The sequence below is a fragment of the Manacus vitellinus genome, unplaced genomic scaffold (genome assembly GCF_001715985.3).
Source record: "Manacus vitellinus isolate BGI_N305 unplaced genomic scaffold, ASM171598v3 scaffold_11_pilon, whole genome shotgun sequence".
NCBI lineage: Eukaryota > Metazoa > Chordata > Aves > Passeriformes > Pipridae > Manacus > Manacus vitellinus.
Window position 1 is genome coordinate 3,506,871 of NW_021938895.1, and position 20,295 is coordinate 3,527,165.

Below are 20,295 nucleotides of genomic sequence, written 5' to 3' on the forward strand. Positions count from 1 at the left end.
TAGATAAGAGATGGCCCAGGGTGGGCTCATGGGTTAGGAATTTAGTTAAATATCTTTGACAGGGATCTAGTAGGATTTGCTTTGTTGTTTATATTATGCAGTATCAGTAATCCTTAAGGCCCCAGGCCTCTGTATCTGTAAAGCTGGAAACACAACCAGCCAGCAAGGGATGCTGATACTGTTCCCCATGATCCTGTTTTCCCCATGCAGAAATGCTTCCCTACTCTGACATTCAGAAATTGCTACATTCTTTGTCTCAGTTCGCGTAGATGAGGGGTAGTAAGTGAAATACTGAGCAGCAGGATACTTGTGACTGAAACTCCAGAGAGAAAGTCAGCTTTTCTTCACAGGTAATGGTGGTGGTCCTGTTTGATGCTGAAGCAACAGTCATTGCTAACATATGGCAAAGAAATTGTAAGTCTCTGCTGGACCTCAGGGAGTGGGGTGGGGTAAATAATCATAAGCCTTTTCAGTGTTTGTTAAAAGATTCAGGTAGTTGTGGAAAAAAGACAATTGAGTGACTGGAGAGGTTGATTTATGAGGAAAGATTAAAGGAGCTGAAATGAATGGCTTAGCTAAACAGTGACTAAAACAGGACATGAAAAGTAGCCACTGTCAACAGTATTTGAAGTGACTGTCTGAAGGGGCATTAACTGTATGGGTGTGGATACTTTAAATAAATGGAGGTCACAAAAAGGAGGTAGGAAAAGTAAATGAAAAAAAAATGAATGTTTAGGGAAGTTTCCTGAAGAATAAGGCAGCAGGGGTGTAACTTCCATGGCAATCTACTCCTCACTGTAGGGTGAGGTGCCCCACAAAAGGTCATCTGCACTGAGCAGACATTACCCAGGGAACTTCTGGGAGGTGTCTGCTCTTAAATGTCTCACTGGCATCCCTGTCTCTAAGCACAGTGTAGAGATGATCAGACACCAAGACTATAAAAGCCCATTCCAGGACCTCCACACAACCAGAATTAAAAATATTCATGCCTTGGGCCTCAGAGATCAAGCAGGAATGAAAAAAAAATGTCCAAAGTGGATGGGAAGAGTGGTTCTCTGGAATTCTGTTATACCACTTAAGGATGAAATGGGGTAACGTGCAGAAGGTTGCCTGAGAAGGCACTAAAATGTGAACCTCTATGCCCTACCATTACTTGGTCTCTCCCAGACAAGAACTTGAATTGGAACAGGAGAAATGCTTTTTAGTGATACATGGCTAAAGATACACATGTTGGCCATCATTCAACTGTAATAAATCGTATAATTCATATAAGGCACAGCATCCTCCTCCTGTGTAGTCCATGCAGGACTAGTTGGTTTGATCATGGAGAGCCACAGCTCAGGTTCAAAACAGGAATAACTTAGAAACTAACTTGCCACATCCTGTGCTTTCTTTTCACTTCATATAAGAAAGGATTGGGCAGGAAATACTGCATGGTGAAAATTCCACCTGGAGAACAAAGCATGGATCTACTCATCTGACAAAGCCACCACAAAATATACATTGATGAGACAACTGATAGTTCTTAGTTTCAGCTCCCATGACAAGAACCCTTGTGTAAATGTTGTCTCCACGCATAAAATGAGATTACCACTTTTTCCAAAGTTTGGCTGGCCCTGCCTGTGTAACCACTAAATCACTCATGGCAGGAACCATTTCTTAGTAATCGAGTGCATTGCACAACCAGTCCTTGCTGAGGTAACACTCATAGAATCATTAGTGCACTTCCCAGCAATTAAATACACATTTGATTGTAGAATCATTTAAGTTATAAAGAGTACAAGGAAATGGCATTGTCTTGATACATTTTCAAAAAGCAAAGGTAAATATATATATATATATATGTTATACATGCAAATATATCTTAATTGGTCATGGTGTCAAATGCTCCCTTTAAATTTAATTTAATGAGTGTTTAACTGAGCTGTCAGCAATCTCCAGTAGCCTCCAGGCACTAATGAGTTAACATCAAGGTGTCAATGCTTCTGGCATTAACCTCAATTAGGAGGAGTTAGGGTGATCACTGAATGAAGGGTCAGTCTTTCATTGCTGAGACATTCCTCTGGCTGTAGCCTACAGCCTCCTGCATGAAAGGGGCTGACAGACTGTCTACCTACCACCTCTCCAGTAAAGAGGACTCATACCTGGCAGCATTACTGTTAATTACTATATTTGAAACATGTACAGGTCTTGACAGGCAGTAAACCTATTTATGAGGCTATTTAGTGAGATTCTCAGGTAAAATGTAACCTGTGGTAATAAAATTCTAAATACCACTTACTCATGGTCAGAATTTTTAAAAGACCATCATTAATGGCTTCAGTATGTCAAAGAATAGAAAGTCTGTACATGAGGGTTAAGCTTATAGGAAAAAAAAATCACCACATAGATAACCCGTGTAACTTTCATTCTGCTCCACTTACCCTTCTCCAGACTTCCTGAAATATTTCCTTTAGGTATATGGCATTCAGATGTCTTCTTGCACAATTGTTCTCAGGTAGATCTGCTTTTCTGGGGTGAAATCATGGATGGATCACAAGTGCTTTCAAGGCTGTACCCTCCCTGTTCAATCGTGGAGGTCTCAGGACAGTCAGGCAGAGCCCTCTGGATCCACCCCAGGCCTGAAATCCCTTCTCTAGATGGCAGATTGCTGTTCAGCCTCGGGGACATGTGCATATTTATGCCAGAGGAAATAATTCAATGAACAAATCTGTTTAGAAACCTCAAAGGTTTGTCAGTCAGCATAAAATCTCGGTTATATTACAGTTTATTGTTACAGTTATTACAGTAGAAATTCTGGGTCCATCCTAAAGCATTCTTAAATTTCTAAATTCATATAACATGTGGAAAATACCATAATGCAAGTAAAAGTCCCGCCCGCCTCCTTTGCACCCTTGCCATCACTCACTCCACCATGACAGACTGACCACCCTTCCCTGCAGTCTTCCCCTGTAACTTTTAGACCATAGTCCTTACCGACTAAAACAAAACAAAAAAATGAAAGATAGAGATAAAAGGAATAAAGGCCTCAGGTGCACACACCTTGCGAATAGTTGGGGTCAGAAGTTGCACAGTACTTTAGCTAACTCTTGATGGGACTCTTTTTCCATAGCAGGAGCTCTGTGTGCCTCCCAGAGGTGGAAGACCACAGCAACAGACTAGCAAAGCTTGCCTAATTGTAAGGCTGCACTTGCCTTATAGCTAACTCTGCTTAGGATCATCATAAAAGGTGTCCTTTGAACTCCCTCTCTGCTTCCTCCATCCCCATCTTCCTTCCTCCCCATCCCCAAGGCAATGATTTCTATCTCCAGGTCTCCATTTCTTCTCTGCAAGAATCAAAGAGCTTTTAAGCCTTTCCCTTGAGGTGACAGCATTACTTGCTCCTCCTCCACCTGAGATGCAGAAGCTCTCCTTCCTCAGAATATTTATCTACCTTAATCTGTGTCAGACACAGGCTCATTCCGTCCTGGTAATGAAGAGTTGCTGTGTCTGGGCCAGCCAGGCCAAACGTGTTCGGACTCTCCTGGATGTGTGATTCAGATCAAGCCACAGCGAATTGTGCAGCAAGCAAAGACAAACAGGAGCAGCACAATGACAGCTTTCAATTACATAATTTACCAAGCTTCATCTTAAAATTAATGAGGCTGTTTGCACCATGTCACATTTCACATTCTTGTGCAATCACTAATGTTAAACATAAAAAGCTCTTTGTCCCTGTAGCATATTCCTTCTTGGTGTAGGATGGCACAGCTGCTATAGTCTGTTATTAGCAGGTACCTCCAAGCCCACAGTAAAGTGTGTGCCCCACTCGCTTTAGCACTGGTCAGCAAAAGAGATGGCATCTTGCCTTTGCCCTCAGGTAATCCATGATCTCCAACAGATCTGTGCCATGAAACCAAATTATGAGAGTCTTGCTGACAGGGGTTTCCTCTCTGTTTCTCTCTAAGATCCAGGAAACTGCATCTACAAAAATTGTTAAGACAACACCACCAAGGATGATAAAGCTTCATCAGCCTTGAGCTATGTGGTCACCCATCACAGTGCAGTCATTAGTTACATTGCCACTGCTTATTTAGCAGGTTCTGTGAAGTGTGACGAATTCTGAAAGTGAGGTCTAAGTTTCTGAAAGGAGAAACAAACTCCTTGCTTTTCCTTTACCTGGATGGAAACGTGCAGAAGTCTGGAAGGATGTTCAACAGGTCCATTCAATTGCAGAAACTAGAACAGATGTTACATCCCCAATGTATCTACTCTACTCACTCTCCCGTATCACCAGCCGCAGTCCCTGACAACAAATCTGGCCTGAAGTCCAAAAGAAGAACAACCTGAAAATCAGTTGAAGAAGTCAGCAAATCTACTGATGCCATCCTAGCTCCTGGAAACATTTAGAGAATCTATAAAGGTGAAATGTAGAAAGTGGACCTCAATCCCATGCAAAACCAATTTAACAGGAAAATCCCTCTCCACACCCAAGTGTAGAGACTGATATAACCTTGAGCTGAGGTGCAAGAGACCGAGCTGCTATTTGAGAACTTCTTCGACACTAACAATCCTGGTTACAGGTAATTTCTCAAGAGCTAAAATAAGCATCATGTTCCTCTCTTATTTAGATAAATCTATAACAACTGGAGATCTGTCAAACAGTGGGAGTGGAAACCGATAAATGTAAGGAGAAAACACTGGTATTATCATCATGTGACAAAGAAAATTTTGACCAAAAGAAGCCATCTAACCAGTTCACAGGATCATGGAATCATAGAATGGGTTGGGTAAGAAGGGACTTTAAAGATCATCTAGACTGGGTTGCTTAAAGCCCCATCCAGCTTGGTCTTGAACACTTTTAGGGATGGGATGGTATAGATATAGATATTGTAGATGATGTTATCCACACATAGACAACAGTGTGTCAGCTAAGCACCAGAAGCTCCCTTTATAGTCAGTACAGGAGAACTGTCACTTCAAATATGCAGTTCATCTCTTTCAGGCACTTTCTTTAGGATGAGATGATTTGTGCCTCAAAAGCAGCTGCTTCTCTCCATTACCTGTAAAAAGTATTTTTCTCAGATGGGAATGTCTACACTATAAATCTCTATGGCTTATGTGTCTACACTTGATCAGATGAATCCCACTTCATGAATTTTTCATTATTTGTAGTCATTACATGAGGATTGGATAGCTTTTTAAAAAATACTCTATAGCTAAGGAGAAGCACAGGCTTGATACAAAAATTACTGGAAAAACTTCTCTTATCTTAGGAAAATAAGACAAAGGATTTGAACAGATGTCCTAAACCATCTCTGAACATAATGTCTTGACAATGAAAGTAGCCACATAATGGAATTATATCATATCATTATTCTGTTGTTTATTTATTTAGTAGGTCAAACCTATGTGGCTCTGAATTTCAAATCTACATTTGTGAGTTCTGCTTCACAGCACGATACAAGAAGTCCAGTTAAACAAACATTATCAAACATTATACATTCAGTGTAACATCCCTAGACTGCCTAAAATGTTTACTTGTTTGTAAATTTTATTTCAATTTTTGAAGAAAGAAAGTTTGCATTACACATTCTGTGTCTCTCTTTCTCTGGCAAGGCCCTGTCTGCATTGCTCTATTTCAAAGAGACGTAAAAGGCTTTTGTTTTTTCTTAGAAGTTTGGAATTGCTCCTTTCCTACTCCTTTTCAGATCTTGGAATTGCTTTTTATAGCAACAGAAAGAGGTTTTGCAGTGATAAAAATGCATTTTTTACATTCATGAATTCATACATTTTAAGAGCAGAAGGAACCATTACATTCATCCAGCCTGAAGCATCGATAGATTTACTGCACAGGAGTTAATGGACCAGAGCACAGTCCCTTTGAGATGACAGTAGAGAATTTGTGCAGCTTTTTAGCCTCCCTCCTCATCACCATCATGAGGGCAACCACGTCAGAGCTCTCTTGTCTAACACAGACCCTGCCTCTAGTCCAGCTTGAGAGAACATTAATTTAAACAAAACATTTTGGAGAAAGACAGACTGCTTTCCCAAGTACCAGAGAAAGCAAAAGTCAGCACGCCCCCACAGCCCCAGAGCACCTCTACCACCTCTCCTTGACCCTCTTTGGTCTCCCAGCAGCACCAGACACCCCAAAACAACAGTAGCTGCTGTTCCTATGCTCAACCTTTGTTCTCTACCTGCACAGTTCTCTCACTGGGGTGTGAAGCGCTTGGCCCCTGGGACTCAGCTTATTGCCTCATAAAGCAGGATGGCAGGATTATTAATGTAGCAGAACTGCAGGATTTTCCAAGCTATTTATGAGTTACCATGGCAGTTCATTAGCTCTCAGCCCAATGAGCCCTTTCTGGCGAGCATGAATCACGCAGGAGGCACGCACACATCTGAACGTATCACAGATAGTCACAGATATTCACATCAAAAACACATCCACGGCCATTTTTCCTCCATTTTGTCCAGAATATATCTAACAATGGCACTAAAAAGTCATCAGTTATCAGGACCCATATCCAACCCACTGAAACATGTCTAGATACAAAGAAATTCACAGTCCCCATCCTTTTCTTTTACTCTCATGGAACCATTTCTGACCAATGTCTGTATTTAAAGAACAGCAGGTCCTTACCAGAGGGTTTACATCAGCAGCCTTCAGGGACTGCACAAGGAGGCAGGTCTGGCAGTGGGGACAGTAGACACCCTGACTTTCAGTGCTAAAAATAAGGTTTCACTTTACACACAGACAAGCCCCTCTTCCCCACTCAAGGAAAGATTTGAGAAAATATTTAACTTTCATGGTAATTATCCATAGGTCTTAAAATAAAGCACTTCAATGCTTCCTTGAGTCCAAGTGGCACTATATGTGTGAAAAAATTCTACAGGTTTTAGTGCAGTGCTGAGTTAGGACTTCAGCATATGCCAAAAAAACAAGTCTAGCAAACTAGAGAGGAAAGAGATATAGAGAATTACAGGGATCCTTTGAAGTTAATAAGTGGACAATTAAGAAAAAGGAAAAAGTCAAGAGCACAGTAACTTTTATCAGTAAGTACAAAGCCACTAGCAAGTTACTCTCAGATATTACAAATACAATGTTTTATACCAAAGAAAGACAGAGAGACAGGAAGATGGTTGGTGGAAGAGAAAGAAAGAAAAGCAAGAAAAGCAAGCAAGCAAGCAAGCAAGCAAGCAAGAAAATCTATTTAGTCTTTGTTGCACTATTTTTCTCACTTGCATTAATTTTTTATTTCCTTTTACCCTCTAAGATTTTCATGACATTTTAAAGGAAAAGCAGAGCTTAAATTTTTATATTTGCCTCTAGTTAGAGCTGCTACACTCAGAGATCAACCTCACAATGTCTTATGAGCTTCTCAGAATTAACTTGCCTTTTCCCTTTGAAAAAATAATTAATGTATTTATTAGTGCAATAATGGAACCCACATACTGGAAATTCCCACCTTCCACACCATCCCATTAGCTAAATCTGGCTTTGGGCCAAAATTTTGTACTTCAGCTCGTGCCAAGGTTAAAGTTTGGAATGTTTTCATGTTGGAAGATTTTTCATCTCTTTCCCTGGCTGGGCTAATGGGACCCTACTGCACATGGGAGATCACTGCCATTTACTTGTTTGTTACTTGTTTGTTACTTGTTTGTTTCAATCATACCAGTTACATACGGTAACTGGTGGCATTTCCCTCTCAGTCAAGTGATGCCAACAGGCGTTGAGCCCAAGATGCAAAGGGATATAATGTGATATGGAGAACTGCTGGCTTGAGACATTCCCACTGGCTGGAGTAACTACAGCAAATATTTTAAAAATTATAGAGCTGGGTAACAAGTTAGTTGACACCTTTATTTAAGATGAGATTCATCAACAAAATTGTGTATGTATGTCAGGCATTCTCATGTCCAATAAAACGTGGAGGCTAGAGGAATAAACCTCCAAGAAATAAAGATATGGTTTAAAGAAAGAAAAGCTTTTGCCTCATCCATTTACCGCTTGGAGATCTGGAACAGGGCTCAGCTTGTGCTGTCAAGTTAGAGGAGAACAGTCTGGACTTGCTGACCTGAGAGACCCTTGCAGATGTTCTCCTGCCAGGACTGGGAGATAAGTCACCTCACCAGCTCATCCCTAGGCTGTCCACACAGCCAACACCAGCATTAATCCTGTCACAGGGTTCATCTCAGCAAAAGAGCTGTGATTTCTGCTAACAAGACCAGTTTTCAGTTAATATTACTTTTTGTCACCTCATAAGTTACTCCCTCAGCAGATTTTTTTCATGAGTTGCTATTAGAAGAAGACATATTAGTCTCTTTACAGCCCTCCCCATGCTTTAGCAGTAAGAGCAGAGTCCAGCTGCCCTATCCCCATACTTACTGTAGTTTCTCACAAGGGAAATCTCTGTATGAAGGCTGTCCCACCCACACTGCCATGTCCCCCACTATGCTTGCTCTCACCACCTCTTCCGAAGCAGCACAGTGGGTCAGCACTGATCAAGATCACATTGCAATTTTTGTCACAGGTAAGACCAGTGACATGGTCCAAGCTGCTGAACAATGGCAGGACATTTCTGCCACAGTCTGACAGACAGGGAGTGACAGAGAGGAGCAGACCGACTGCAGTGCCTGATCTCAGGGAGTTATGAGGTCACCTACTTGAAACAGCAAGAAGAAGGGTTGAAGTGATGCTCAAAAAATCCATTTTTACACCCATCACATTTCCCAAGCTATGCCAGGGTCATTCTGCATTTTTCACTGCTCACCAAAGCCACATCCTTCATTCCAGGGGTCACATGTTTCCAACTGCAAGTGGGGGGGGAACAAGTATCTGTGTCTAGATAAAGGCTAGAGGGAAGTGCAATCACATTTGTTCATCAAAGCCTGTCCCCTTTCACTCCCACAGGTTTTGTGAAAGTAGGAGAGCACCATACTAGAAGCAATAATGTGTGAAGCTTTATGGAAACCTGAAACAAAGAGATATCAAACAGAAGGTTCACTACACTACCATGCCCTAAACCATAAGAATATCAAACTGCTTGGTTTTATCATTTCTTCTAAAAGAATGCCAGGACTTAGTTCTGTCTGACACAAGCAGACAGGACTGGAATTTGATTTCTTGTTTATTTGGTTTTCACATTTTGAAGGATTTTGCTGTTTGAGGCGAGAAATATGTGTCTGTTGATCACAAAATCCAGCTCAGAGACATGTCTGAGATCATGATTTTGAAAAGGAGCCATGGCCACCTTCAAAGGATGAGGCAGATTTCACCCACGGAAAAGCAAAACATGTCATTTTGTGCTCTCAAGCGTGACTCATTTCCTGATGCAGTTAGGCTAGGACTAGGAAAGCTAAGGTCAGATTAAGAGATCATTAATGTCTTTTGTAGTGGACTTTGAGACCAAGATCACAAAGCCAGAATAAGGCTGTTGAGGCCTTTGAAGAAGAAATCCTCTTGGAAATACATCATGGGGCTCTGTTTGTTTTCCCTGGATTTTTGAGGGATGGAGCTCCTGTTTTGCTGCATTGCCTTCATTTCTGTCAAATCCCCATGAGGATAAGCTTCTCTCCAGTCTCTTTATGAGGAAAGTGATATAAAAACCTCACCTTCCTGACTAGAAAACTCACAGGGCTTTGCATGGATAGCCTTGCTACTTCTTGCTACATCATTTCAAACAAACCCAATCTTCCTGCCTCTCCTGCCAAACAAAACAACAGCCAGACGAACTCAGAGCCTCATTGCTTCTGCACTGAAGTCTCTGCTCTTCAAGGTTCTGTACCTGTACCATGCTATAGCAATTGCACAAAATGCTGTGGTGACCCCATCTCAAATGGCATCAGACTCAGCCTCCAGCAGTTACACACAGGGAGTGACACACAAAGCTGTTGTCTGAGGACACAAAATTCCTCCTCTACCACAGGCTCCGCCATCTCTCACCACATTCAAAGTAGCACCAGAATTTCCTCTTCCAAGTGGATGCAGAAAGGAACAGAGAGATAAACCGAGCTGATCCTAGCAACGACTATGTAAGCAAAACCGTGAAGAAAATATTTTTAAATATGTCAGATACAAATTACCAAAATATCATCACACAGTAAGAAAACAGACCTGATGTTGTTTTTATACCGCGGGGCTCAGACAGGAACAATTTTTCCTGTGTTACAAAATAAGATGACTAGTCAGGTAGGAGCACAGTGTCTGCTCAATACAATGACTTAAACTCCCAACTTAGAGCTCCAACTGTTTATTTTTTTATTATTTTTTTTAATGACAGTATTTTGTTTGGAAAAAATGTTACAATTTTCACTTGAAGATTTTGGGAGTGACTTTCTACTAACACAGTGGATGAGTATGGATTGGTATTCATCTGATTCTAGGGTACAAAATGAAATACAGAACAAAGTAATAAGGATCCTACTGATAACCACAACTTTGCTGCAGGGTGCCAACACTCAGGGTGTAAACTTCCACTGAGTGGATTGATTCCACTACCAGATTTTCCTGCCTTGAAGAAACAGTTGAATGTGTTCATAAAATATCATTTCCACCTTTTTTGCTTTTTCTATCAAGCCAATGAGTACAAAAAGCGACAGAATTAAACTACTCCAGTGATCCACAGAACTTTCCCCTGCTGACTAAACAAGAATCACCGTGAGCCAACTGGAAGCTCAACAACTTTTTGTGTATGATAATGTCTTGTTGTTCTCTACGTACCACTGTTCATCAAACATACACCCCTGTGAGAGTTTAAAGTAAGAGAATTTTGTGACGTACCACAGGTGTAGATGACATTAAGATGCTTTTGGATGCCTGGGTAACAAGGATCTCCAAATTCATAGGTGCTGGCATATATGCTGCAGCTTCTTTTCCCATGACAGCGCTTGATCATGAGCTGGAGAGCAGTAGCTGACTGACACTCTAAAAGGGAAAAACAATACCTCTTTGTGAATATTTGTCCATTCACAACAGAAATTGCCTAGAAATAATTTACCAGATGCAGACTGAGAGCACGTACATGTGGGATTTCCATATTTAAAAGTCTTTGTGCTTACATGGGAAGGTGTATCTGACTCTAACACACCTCTAATAAATTGTAAATTGATGAAAGGAAATTACCAAAAAGATCACTGAAGAATCAGAAACCCCCATGCATCTGTAGAAAGAAGGCTGCAAATAAAAGATGGCTTGTTTTCACAGGGAAAAGGCTATCTATAATAAAAATAATTACTTATCATTCTACGAAGGTCTGAAAGGACTCTAAGACAGGTATCAGTATCTTCATTTTAATAGATGGAGAGAAACAGCTTCACAGAAAAGTAAAAAGACTAACAAGGGCAAATCAATGCAGAACATGGGGAAAGGCCTCAGATCTTTGGAGTCTTACTTCAATGTATTTATCCAAAAACACTACAAGCTTCCCCATGAGCTAAGAGACTGTCATAGCAACAGAATATATGTTAATAAGCCAATACAGTTATAATATTCATATGGAATTCATGCAGATTAATTTAGTTGTCCAATAATGCCATGGATCACAGTAACATGAAAAGTTATTAACAAATTCCCATCTCACGAGTGTAAGGAAGTTGGACACTGGGGCCTTGTTGGGGAAGGGTAAAAGTATGATTTGATTTGGGTGTGTTGGTTTTATCCAGGTTTTGCTTGCATAGTGGGTGGACTCTGGCTGGGGGGCACCTGGTGTCCAGCCAGGGTCCACCCACCATGCAAGCAAAACCCTTCACTCCTGATTTTCTCTGCCTCCTTCCCTTCTGTGGCACAGGGGGACAGGGGATGGGGGCTGCATTCAGTCCATCACATGTTGTCTCAGCCAATCCTTTCTCTTTGTGGGGAGGACTCCTCACACTCTTCCCCTGCTCCAGAGTGGGAACAGGCTGCTCTAGCTTGGGTCCCCCGTAGAGTCACAGGTCCAGCCAGGAAACCTGCTCCTGCACAGCCTTCCCACAGGGTCACAATGTCTTTTGGGTATCTCTCTGCTCTGACGTGGGTTTCTCCATGGACTGCAGGTGGATCTCTACTCCCCCATGGACCCCCATGGGCTGCAGGGGCACAGCTGCCTCACCGTGGTCTGCACTATGGGGATCTCAACTCCTGTGACTGGGAAGGAGGAGCAGCTGCTGCCCCTACTTCTTCACTGACCTGGGTGTCTGCAGGGCTGTTGCTTTCACACATTTTCACTTCTCTCTTTCCTGGATGCAACTGCTGTTGCACTGTAACTTCTTTCCCCTTCTTAAATACGTTATCCCAGAGGCACTTCCACCATCTCTGCTGGGCTCAGCCTTGGCCCTTGGTAGTTCCTCTTGTAGCCACTTGGCATTGGCTCTGCCAGACATGGGGGAAGCTTCTGGCACCTTCTCACAGAACCCACCCCTGTAGGCCCCTGCTACCAAAATGTGAGCAGGCAAACCCAGTATAGCTTGTTTCATTTTGAGGGGAAGAGATGAGGAGAGTTTGGATAGGCTTTTTTAGCCTTTGTAACACCCATAAGAGCTGTGTCAAGTGCCCCTCTCTGGCCCCAGCTACAGACAGATGTGATCAGTGTCCCTGTCTGCCCTTAGAAGATGCATTTCTAAATCTAATTAGTTACTGTGAGGTGGAATAATTATATTGTCATCTACCAAGTAAGTAGAAATTTGTTTTAAGCGCATTTATTCCATGCAAGTAGAAACATTTCTTATATCAGGAATTTAGAATATGGAAAGCCCCAAAAGTAAGTATTTTCACAAGTCCTATTTTCTATCAGATGTTTTTGCCTGTCTTCTCAGCTAGGGTGAAAACAATTTGTAGAGACAAGGTCTTGAGCTTTTAGGTGCAAGACTGATAGTTTGCTTTCACCATCCAGCCAGGATCAAGCTTAGGGGGAAGCTGACAAGGAGACATTTCTTCAACATCAAATTGTTGCTAAAAGCAACAGGACAGCTGCAGAGAAAGGCATACAAACCCCTTTAGGTCACTAATTAGGAGGGAAGGAAAGGGAAAATGAACCCCAAAAGGTATTGAGTGCTAGAACAAGCACAACAACAAAAGCCATGAGAGACATGGGAAAGCCACAGAAAACCAAGCCTAGAGGGTAACATGTTTTTTTTCTCAAATCAAAGGCAGCATGATGCAAATGACAAAAGAACAAGGCTCCATGTGAACATTTTCATACTGAACCACCCAAACCTCCTTTGGGGATTTCTGATCCAATGAGTGTCAGAGGTTCCAGTGGAAACATCTGGCATGCAGCAATCCTGATTCATTGTCTTTTTGCAAATGTCCAGTTAGAGAAATTCATCAAATCTAAGCACTGCAGAGGATTTCGTGGAGGGTGCCTATTCTTTTTACTTGTTATTGTTCCCATACAAAACAGAGAACATCCCACAGCTGTCTGCTCAGGGGCCTTGCCCCCTGGCACAGGAACATTACCCATTATTTGTCCTGTGAGGGGCACAACAAGGCTTTTGCATATGTCATCCCCAGAGATGATCAGCCTTTGGGATGTTCCTCATGTGGGAATGTGCAGTAACTACAGACTCTGCTCTCCACCTTAACAAACTGGATTGACTCTTCAGATGTCAAAGCTGTAGATTCAGCTCACTGAAAACACTTCTAGGAGTTTTATTTGTCATATATCCTCACAGTAACATTGGCAGCTTTTCTAGCTATCAGTAGTCATGTCCTGGTATTGATGACTTCCTCCCATGCAGTTCTGAGAAGGCCGTGGTCTCCATTCATGTTGACTTTAGCAGTAGCATCTGCATTAGGAAATCAAACAGAGCTTAAGTCTGGACACACTGTTATCTTCCTTGTTTTGGTGCTGCCCTGTTCCTTAGAATGATTTTGCCAACAAGCACTACTCCTAACAGGTAATACAGCCTGAGATCTAACAGGGCTAGTCCCAAATATCAATTTACAGTAGGCCCCCACAGTGTTTTGGATGGAAAGCATGGACACAAGGTCACCCAGCCACAGGGCCAGGTAGTAGCAGGCTCTTTTCACTGTATCCAGTCCAGAGCAGCTGATGTGTACATGGCAGGTGAGCACAGTCCTGATGCCACCTTTATCAGGCAGCAGCTGCATTTTTTTTGGCCCAAGAGAGGACAGCCCTGCCCATGATATCCACTGAAAACAACATGCCATACTGCCTACAGGCAGCTGTGGGACCCTACTCTAGTTCCCTCACCAGCCCCACAAATAATGTAGCTTAAGTTGTAAGAGCCTCTTCCACATAGCCCTAGGTACCCAACCTCTTCTAGGTAGCTCCATCATCCAGAGCAGGTCCTAACACTGCAGTCCTTACTGGTATTTTATCAGTGCCCAGGTCCAGTCTACACTGTTTTGGTACATGTTCACTGGTAAATGAAAACTTACGCTGGACCATCCCTGGCCCTGAGGCCAACTGTGGTGGAACAGCCCATAGCCATGATATTAAAAACTCTTACCCTCCAAAACAGAGTGATGGTACTCAGTCTCTGTCCTACAGCCAATCTCAAAACACCTCTGGAAGCATTCAAAGCCAGGATAGACAGGGCTTTGAGCGACTTGGGCTTAATGTAAAATGTGCCATGAGCAGGGGTGTTGGAACAAGATGATCTTTAAGGTCCTTCCAACCCAAACCATTCTTGGATTCTATGATCTTTGGGACAGACTAGGAGTGTGTTAGCTGGACTAAGCCAACAAACTATACCATGGATCATGCTACTGTTTCTCAGTACAGAAGATCTATTTCCAGTACCTGTGCCCAGGCCCTGGTACTACTAGTTTACCTGTCTATTGTAACCCTACATACCCAACTTCTTTGGGCACAGACCAGGCCTCCATATTCACAAATATCAGTAGTGAAGTCCTCAGCTCTCCAATTGCCAGGCTGCTCTAGCTGAACCTGCAGCAGCCAAAATGAGCAGTAAAGAAGAAGAGACTGTCTATGCTTCAATTACACATGAGGATGAAAGCCTCTAGCATAGAAAACAGAGCACCAAGATTGTAAAAGCCTCTTTTACATGGACTTTTTGCAAACCTTGTAATATATCCAGGGAAATATACACAGGGAGAAAAGTCACCTGTTGTGACAGCAGCACATAAACCATCCCATAACTTAGCTGAAAGTAATATATGGAGCCTACCCCATCCAACCTCCTGCCCAAAGCACAGTCAGCTTTGATATTACATCAGTTTGCTCAGAATTTGTCCAGGCAAGTTTTCCACAGAGAAATATTCCCCAAATCCCTCTCCAGGTGAAGAATGAAGAATTTTATCCTTGTATCTACTCAGCTTTCTATTACTGCAACTCGTGTTCATTGCTTTTGGTGTTAGTTTGCTGGTTTTTTCTGTGTGTTTCCAAGAAGAGTCTTCTGCAGAGCAGCCCATGCAGTAGTAGAAAACAGCCATAAGGTCCAATCCTGAGCTTTCTCTTCTGGGGACTGAAAAATGCCAGGTCCCTCAGCATTCCCCCATATACTGTGTGCTCCAGCCTCCTCACCAGCGTGGTGGCCCTTCACTGGACTTGCTCTTCACCTGGAGAGGTATCACTTTACTTGGAGAACCTTGAATTGGACACTTTGGTATTCCAGTTATACTGTAACAACGGTCCTGCTCAATTTGGTACCACCTACAAACTCTGCCCCATTATCCAGGTCGTTACTGAAGATTTTAAGCAATATTGGTCTCTGACTGCTTTTAGGTGGCTGCCAGCTTGACTTCAATATAGCATGGTGGAGGTTTCTTTTAGTACCCCATTTTCTTGGCTCTTGCAGCAAACAGTCACAATTTAGGCAAGTCTTACTCTTTTCACTGACCTCCAGATCCTAACGAGCACCAAAATCTGGTGGATACAGGAGTGGCAGAAAGTCATCTGAGGTACCCATGTTAGAAGATCCAGCTAAACTCTACTGACAACAGCAGGCATTTACCATTTACCCATATGGTAAATCCAAATACTCTTCTCATTTTCCCCATGGTAAGACCTGAGCCATTCTCTTGGAAGGAGTCATATTTTTCTAGCCCTGAAAAAAAAAAATTGGCTCTAGGAACAAATTTTGACCAAGTATTTACTTCAAAGATTTTCTTTTGGTTACAAAGGGGAAATTTTCCTGGTTTTCCCTCCACACAGTTTCTAAGCAAAAATGCCTTGTGCATTCCCATAAATGCCAGGGCAAGCAGCCACCAGTGTTTTGAGGGAAGACTACACCAATATGGAAATCAGCTTTGTCTCTCTTTCTGATTTTCTTGGTTTGTCAATATCTTTGTCCTCCACATTGAACTGAAAAATGTAATAGCAGCAATCAAAACCTCCATGTGACCATCTTCCTTACACACTTCAAAGGGTTTGTGATAAGGAGCTCATTTAGCTGGATGCCAAAATGTCATATTCAAGCATCTTTATTCCCTCACTGACTAGCCCTGAAGATGTCAATAATACATCTGAGAGGTGTCTGAGTGATAGATGAGACTACAGTACCCTCATACATCACAGTCACCACCATGTCATTTGCAGCTCTAGAAGTGACATGGTATTTTCTTCTACCCCCATGTCTCAGGAGTATAAAAACACTGAACATCACTCCTGTTGGCTGTTATGAAGTGCATGTAGGTAATTTAACTTCCAAATGTAAAGTCCGTAGAGAACTCGTTCAAGTGAGAGTTCCAAGTTTATTAATACCTCTTCTGGAGGTGATTCCAGGTCAGAAGTCTTCACCTCCAGGTGCCCATTCTCAGAGCTCAGAGAAGGAATAAAACAGAGGCTCTCTTATCCATAAATCATGCAGTTAGCCTGCCAAAAAGGTGCAAGGAAACCAAGCCCAGCAATGTGGTGCAGTAGAACTGGGCTGTGGTCCCCTTCAGCTGGCCAAATTCATTTTTTTCTTCAGGTCTTCAGAAGTGGGAAAGTAGACATGGCACTCTTCTTGTACCAGATGTCATGCTCATTCAGGGAAACATTACAGTTGGACTCTATGATCTCAGAGGTCTTTTCCAACCTTAACAATTCCCTGTTCCATGATTTCCTTTCTTCTGCTGCTTGTTTGCTTGCTAAATGCAAATTACAAACGTTGTATGAGACACCACCCTGGCACCAGTAAGAAAAAAGTGATCCCATGTGTCAGAGGTGTGGGAAGGACACTCACAAATGCCAACACTGTATCACTAAGTCTGAGGTAAGTACTGCTAAGCAGAGCCAGGCCCCTACCAAGAACCTTTAAAAGCTCAAAAAGCTCAAATCTCACAGTAGAGCAATAAAAACTGCTTTAAGACCTCATAGATAGAGAGCCCACTTAGAGAGGTTGGACCAGAGTTACCCTCAGCTTTCATTAGTCTTGGCTTGCTTCAGTACACTGCCAGAGAGCAAACACGAATCCTGGCTATGGTGAAACTTCCACATGTGAAAGTGTTTAAAGGCATCAGCTGTGCTTTTGGAATATGGTATTTTAAAACTAAAGTTGGGGATTTGGGGGGAGTGAGATCAGCTTACTTTATTCTCTTTATTTCTGGCCCCACTTTCTAGAAGTTGCACGACCCTCCAGCCTTGCTCCCGGATCACTCCACAAATGCAGATTGCTGGAGAGTTTCATTTCACAACCCTTAGTCCAAGCCCTCAGTGGGTAATTCATCTTACCAGCTGCATTTAGTAGGATATGACGCCTTAGTCTATTTTCTTTATTAGCCCAACCTCTCTCAGGGTAAAAACCCAAACCAGGGCAGCAGAACCATGATGGAGGGTCTTACCAGCTGCAGCTTGCAGAGTTGGCTTTAAAACTGGAGTCGGTCTCAGTGATGTAATGTCCATATCATCAAGCTCACCACAATGAATGGATTTTAGTCAGTTTAAGGCTGCTTCCCAGCATGACTATTTCTTTATTACCTCTTCCTGGTAAAAAAAAAGAAACTGGAGCCAATGCCTATTAATCACATCCTTAACTTTGGTTACTCAGTGTTACTTGTTTTTCTCTGGTATGGGTGATACATCTAAATCTGAAATCCAAGCCACACACTGCTGCTTGTGGTTGCAAAACCTATCTGGGCTTGAAAGAATGCTTCCAAACAGTTTAAATTTTGCATTTTGGTAAATCTGAGTTGCTCTGGTAGAGATTGGAGCCTCTTCCAAGGCATCAGCTATCACAGATGGATGCACAAATAGATTTAGACACCTAGTTTTGAGAAGGGTGACTAATCCCACAGTGAAGTTGGGCATATTACAGATGTTTGAGAGCATCTGTGCATCTGTTAACCTCGTGATCAGACTCACCTGGCACAGCCATGTTGAGCCTGCAAAGGCAGGTTCCTGCACAGATGAGACAGGCTGTCCAGAGCAAGCAGGACCAAGCACACCTGGACATGTGAATATGCTGTAAAGCTGTCAGGAAGTGGTTTTCCACAGGCTCTCCATGGATCTGGAAAGGCAGCAGAGCACGGAGCACAACCCAATATTAACATGTGTGCACTTAAAAATAAGCAAAATAGAACCTGAGAAGAAAACTCCACCCACTGGCCAGAGGATGCACTCTTTGAGTCAGTGAATTTGGGGGAAAAAAATGGAGCACTCAGCCTACTTTTCCAACCAACAAAGTATAAAACCTTGAAGTAACAAAAGGACCAAATGATTGGCTGTAGTTAAAGGCTTCAGAAAGAGAATCACTGCCTGAGATACTATTTCCAGCAGTGCATGTGAGGTAAGTGATTAGGCACTGGAACAGGACTGGTGGTACCTGATTAAGAGACAAACTCTGTGACAAGCTTTGGCTTAGTGTAAAGTCATCAGGAGCAGACCTATACCTCGACTTTAATCAGCAGACCCCTAGCTTTCCTTGCTGTCTTTTGAGGAGCAGGTGAAAGGAACAACCTAAGATACCTATTCCCTTGAGGTAAGTCATTTACAAACAATTGACAGCTCTTGGAGGACACTCCTCCCAAGCAGAGGACAGGATTTTTCTCCAAAACACGCAGCCTGATTTCTTGCTAAAGAATTAAAGAGGAAAAGTTACTTGCTGGGAGCAATGAAGCAGAGAGGACAGAATGAAAAACGGAAGATGTGGGAGTCAGTGATCTAAGAGGAGAGAAATTTAGTTCCTGCAAAGAAAGCTGGCAGATGCCTGAATCAGTGCTGTGGTATCCACTTGTCTGCCAAAAGAGAAAGCAAACTTCAATGGAATGGCAAAAAAAGATGTAAGCGGAAGTAACTCCAACCTTGCAGGTGAGGCAGCTGCCTAAATCCTTCCATGTTTTACCTAGGAGTGACTCAAAACTGCCCCAATCTGCAAGAGAATCTCTATCATAAACAGGAGGGAGGGAAACTCTCCTACTTTTGGACAGTTTCTCATGTATTTTAAAGATGCTCCATTAGCTGTGTTGGATAAAAAGTTCAGCTCCCTCATATAGTGACAACTGCTGGAGGTGTCTAAGCCTCTGCTTCAGCCAAAATTAGCCATCCAGCAGCCTATGAAGGATGTCTCCACAGAGCATTGATGAGTCAGTCTGTACTCTGTGCAGTATATCAAATTTCAGGCATTTTCAGCTCAGCCCATGCCCATCAAGTTTGATGTTCTCTTTAAAAGCCAGTGCAGAAGACTGTTAATAAGGATGGACTTTGTCCACTTTCTCTCTCAGTAAGCAGCCTAGGAAGGTAATTTCTTTATCATTGTGGTGTTGTCACATGGTTTCTGAACTGAAATACACTGAATTTCTCTTCCTTGCCTTGGAGGCACACAAGCCTCTGCAGAGAACACAAAAGTGACTTGGATCTAGATCCACAGGAAGTGTGGAAGAGGCAGAAAACCAAACTGTAAATACTTAAGTATCCATAAGACCAAACAATGTGAAAATCAACCAATGGAAAGAAATGACTGCCCTTAAAAAGAGGTGCAGAAGCAGATGTTCAAAGCGGAATGCTCAGGAGCAGAAACCCAAAGCAATCAAAAAGTGAAGTTCCCTGCTGCTATTTGTAATAATGATAAATTGTCATCATCGTTATTACAAATAGCAGCAGAGAACTTTCACATTGATGCAGCACAACGTCACTGAAAACAACTGGCTAAAAAGGAAATCTACATCCAAACATTAGAAGGATGTGCAGAGAAGGCCAGCTTTACATTAAAAAGTACATTTTAAAGAAAGAGAGAGGAAAAATTAGTCACCATACACTTCATAACACTTTGGAAACTTCAGCAGCAGACCGGAAAAGACAAAATGATCTTAAAAGAAACCAATCATATTTAGAGACTGCAACTGATGGATTGATTACAGGTTTAATTACAAATCCTATAGTTACAATTAGAAACATTTGGTTTATTAATGTGAATTTAAATCATCTTATC

At 42.3% G+C, this 20,295-nt stretch overlaps 1 protein-coding gene across 1 annotated transcript in view; it reads right to left on the reverse strand.

Annotated features, from left to right (window-relative positions):
- Positions 1–20,295, reverse strand: part of EVA1A (eva-1 homolog A, regulator of programmed cell death) — a 212,569-nt gene that overhangs the window by 93,817 nt on the left and 98,457 nt on the right. Inside the window, exon 5 of the mRNA XM_018088964.3 lies at positions 10,766–10,909. Coding sequence (XP_017944453.1) covers positions 10,766–10,909 — 144 coding nt within the window. The remainder of the gene's footprint in view (positions 1–10,765; positions 10,910–20,295) is intronic.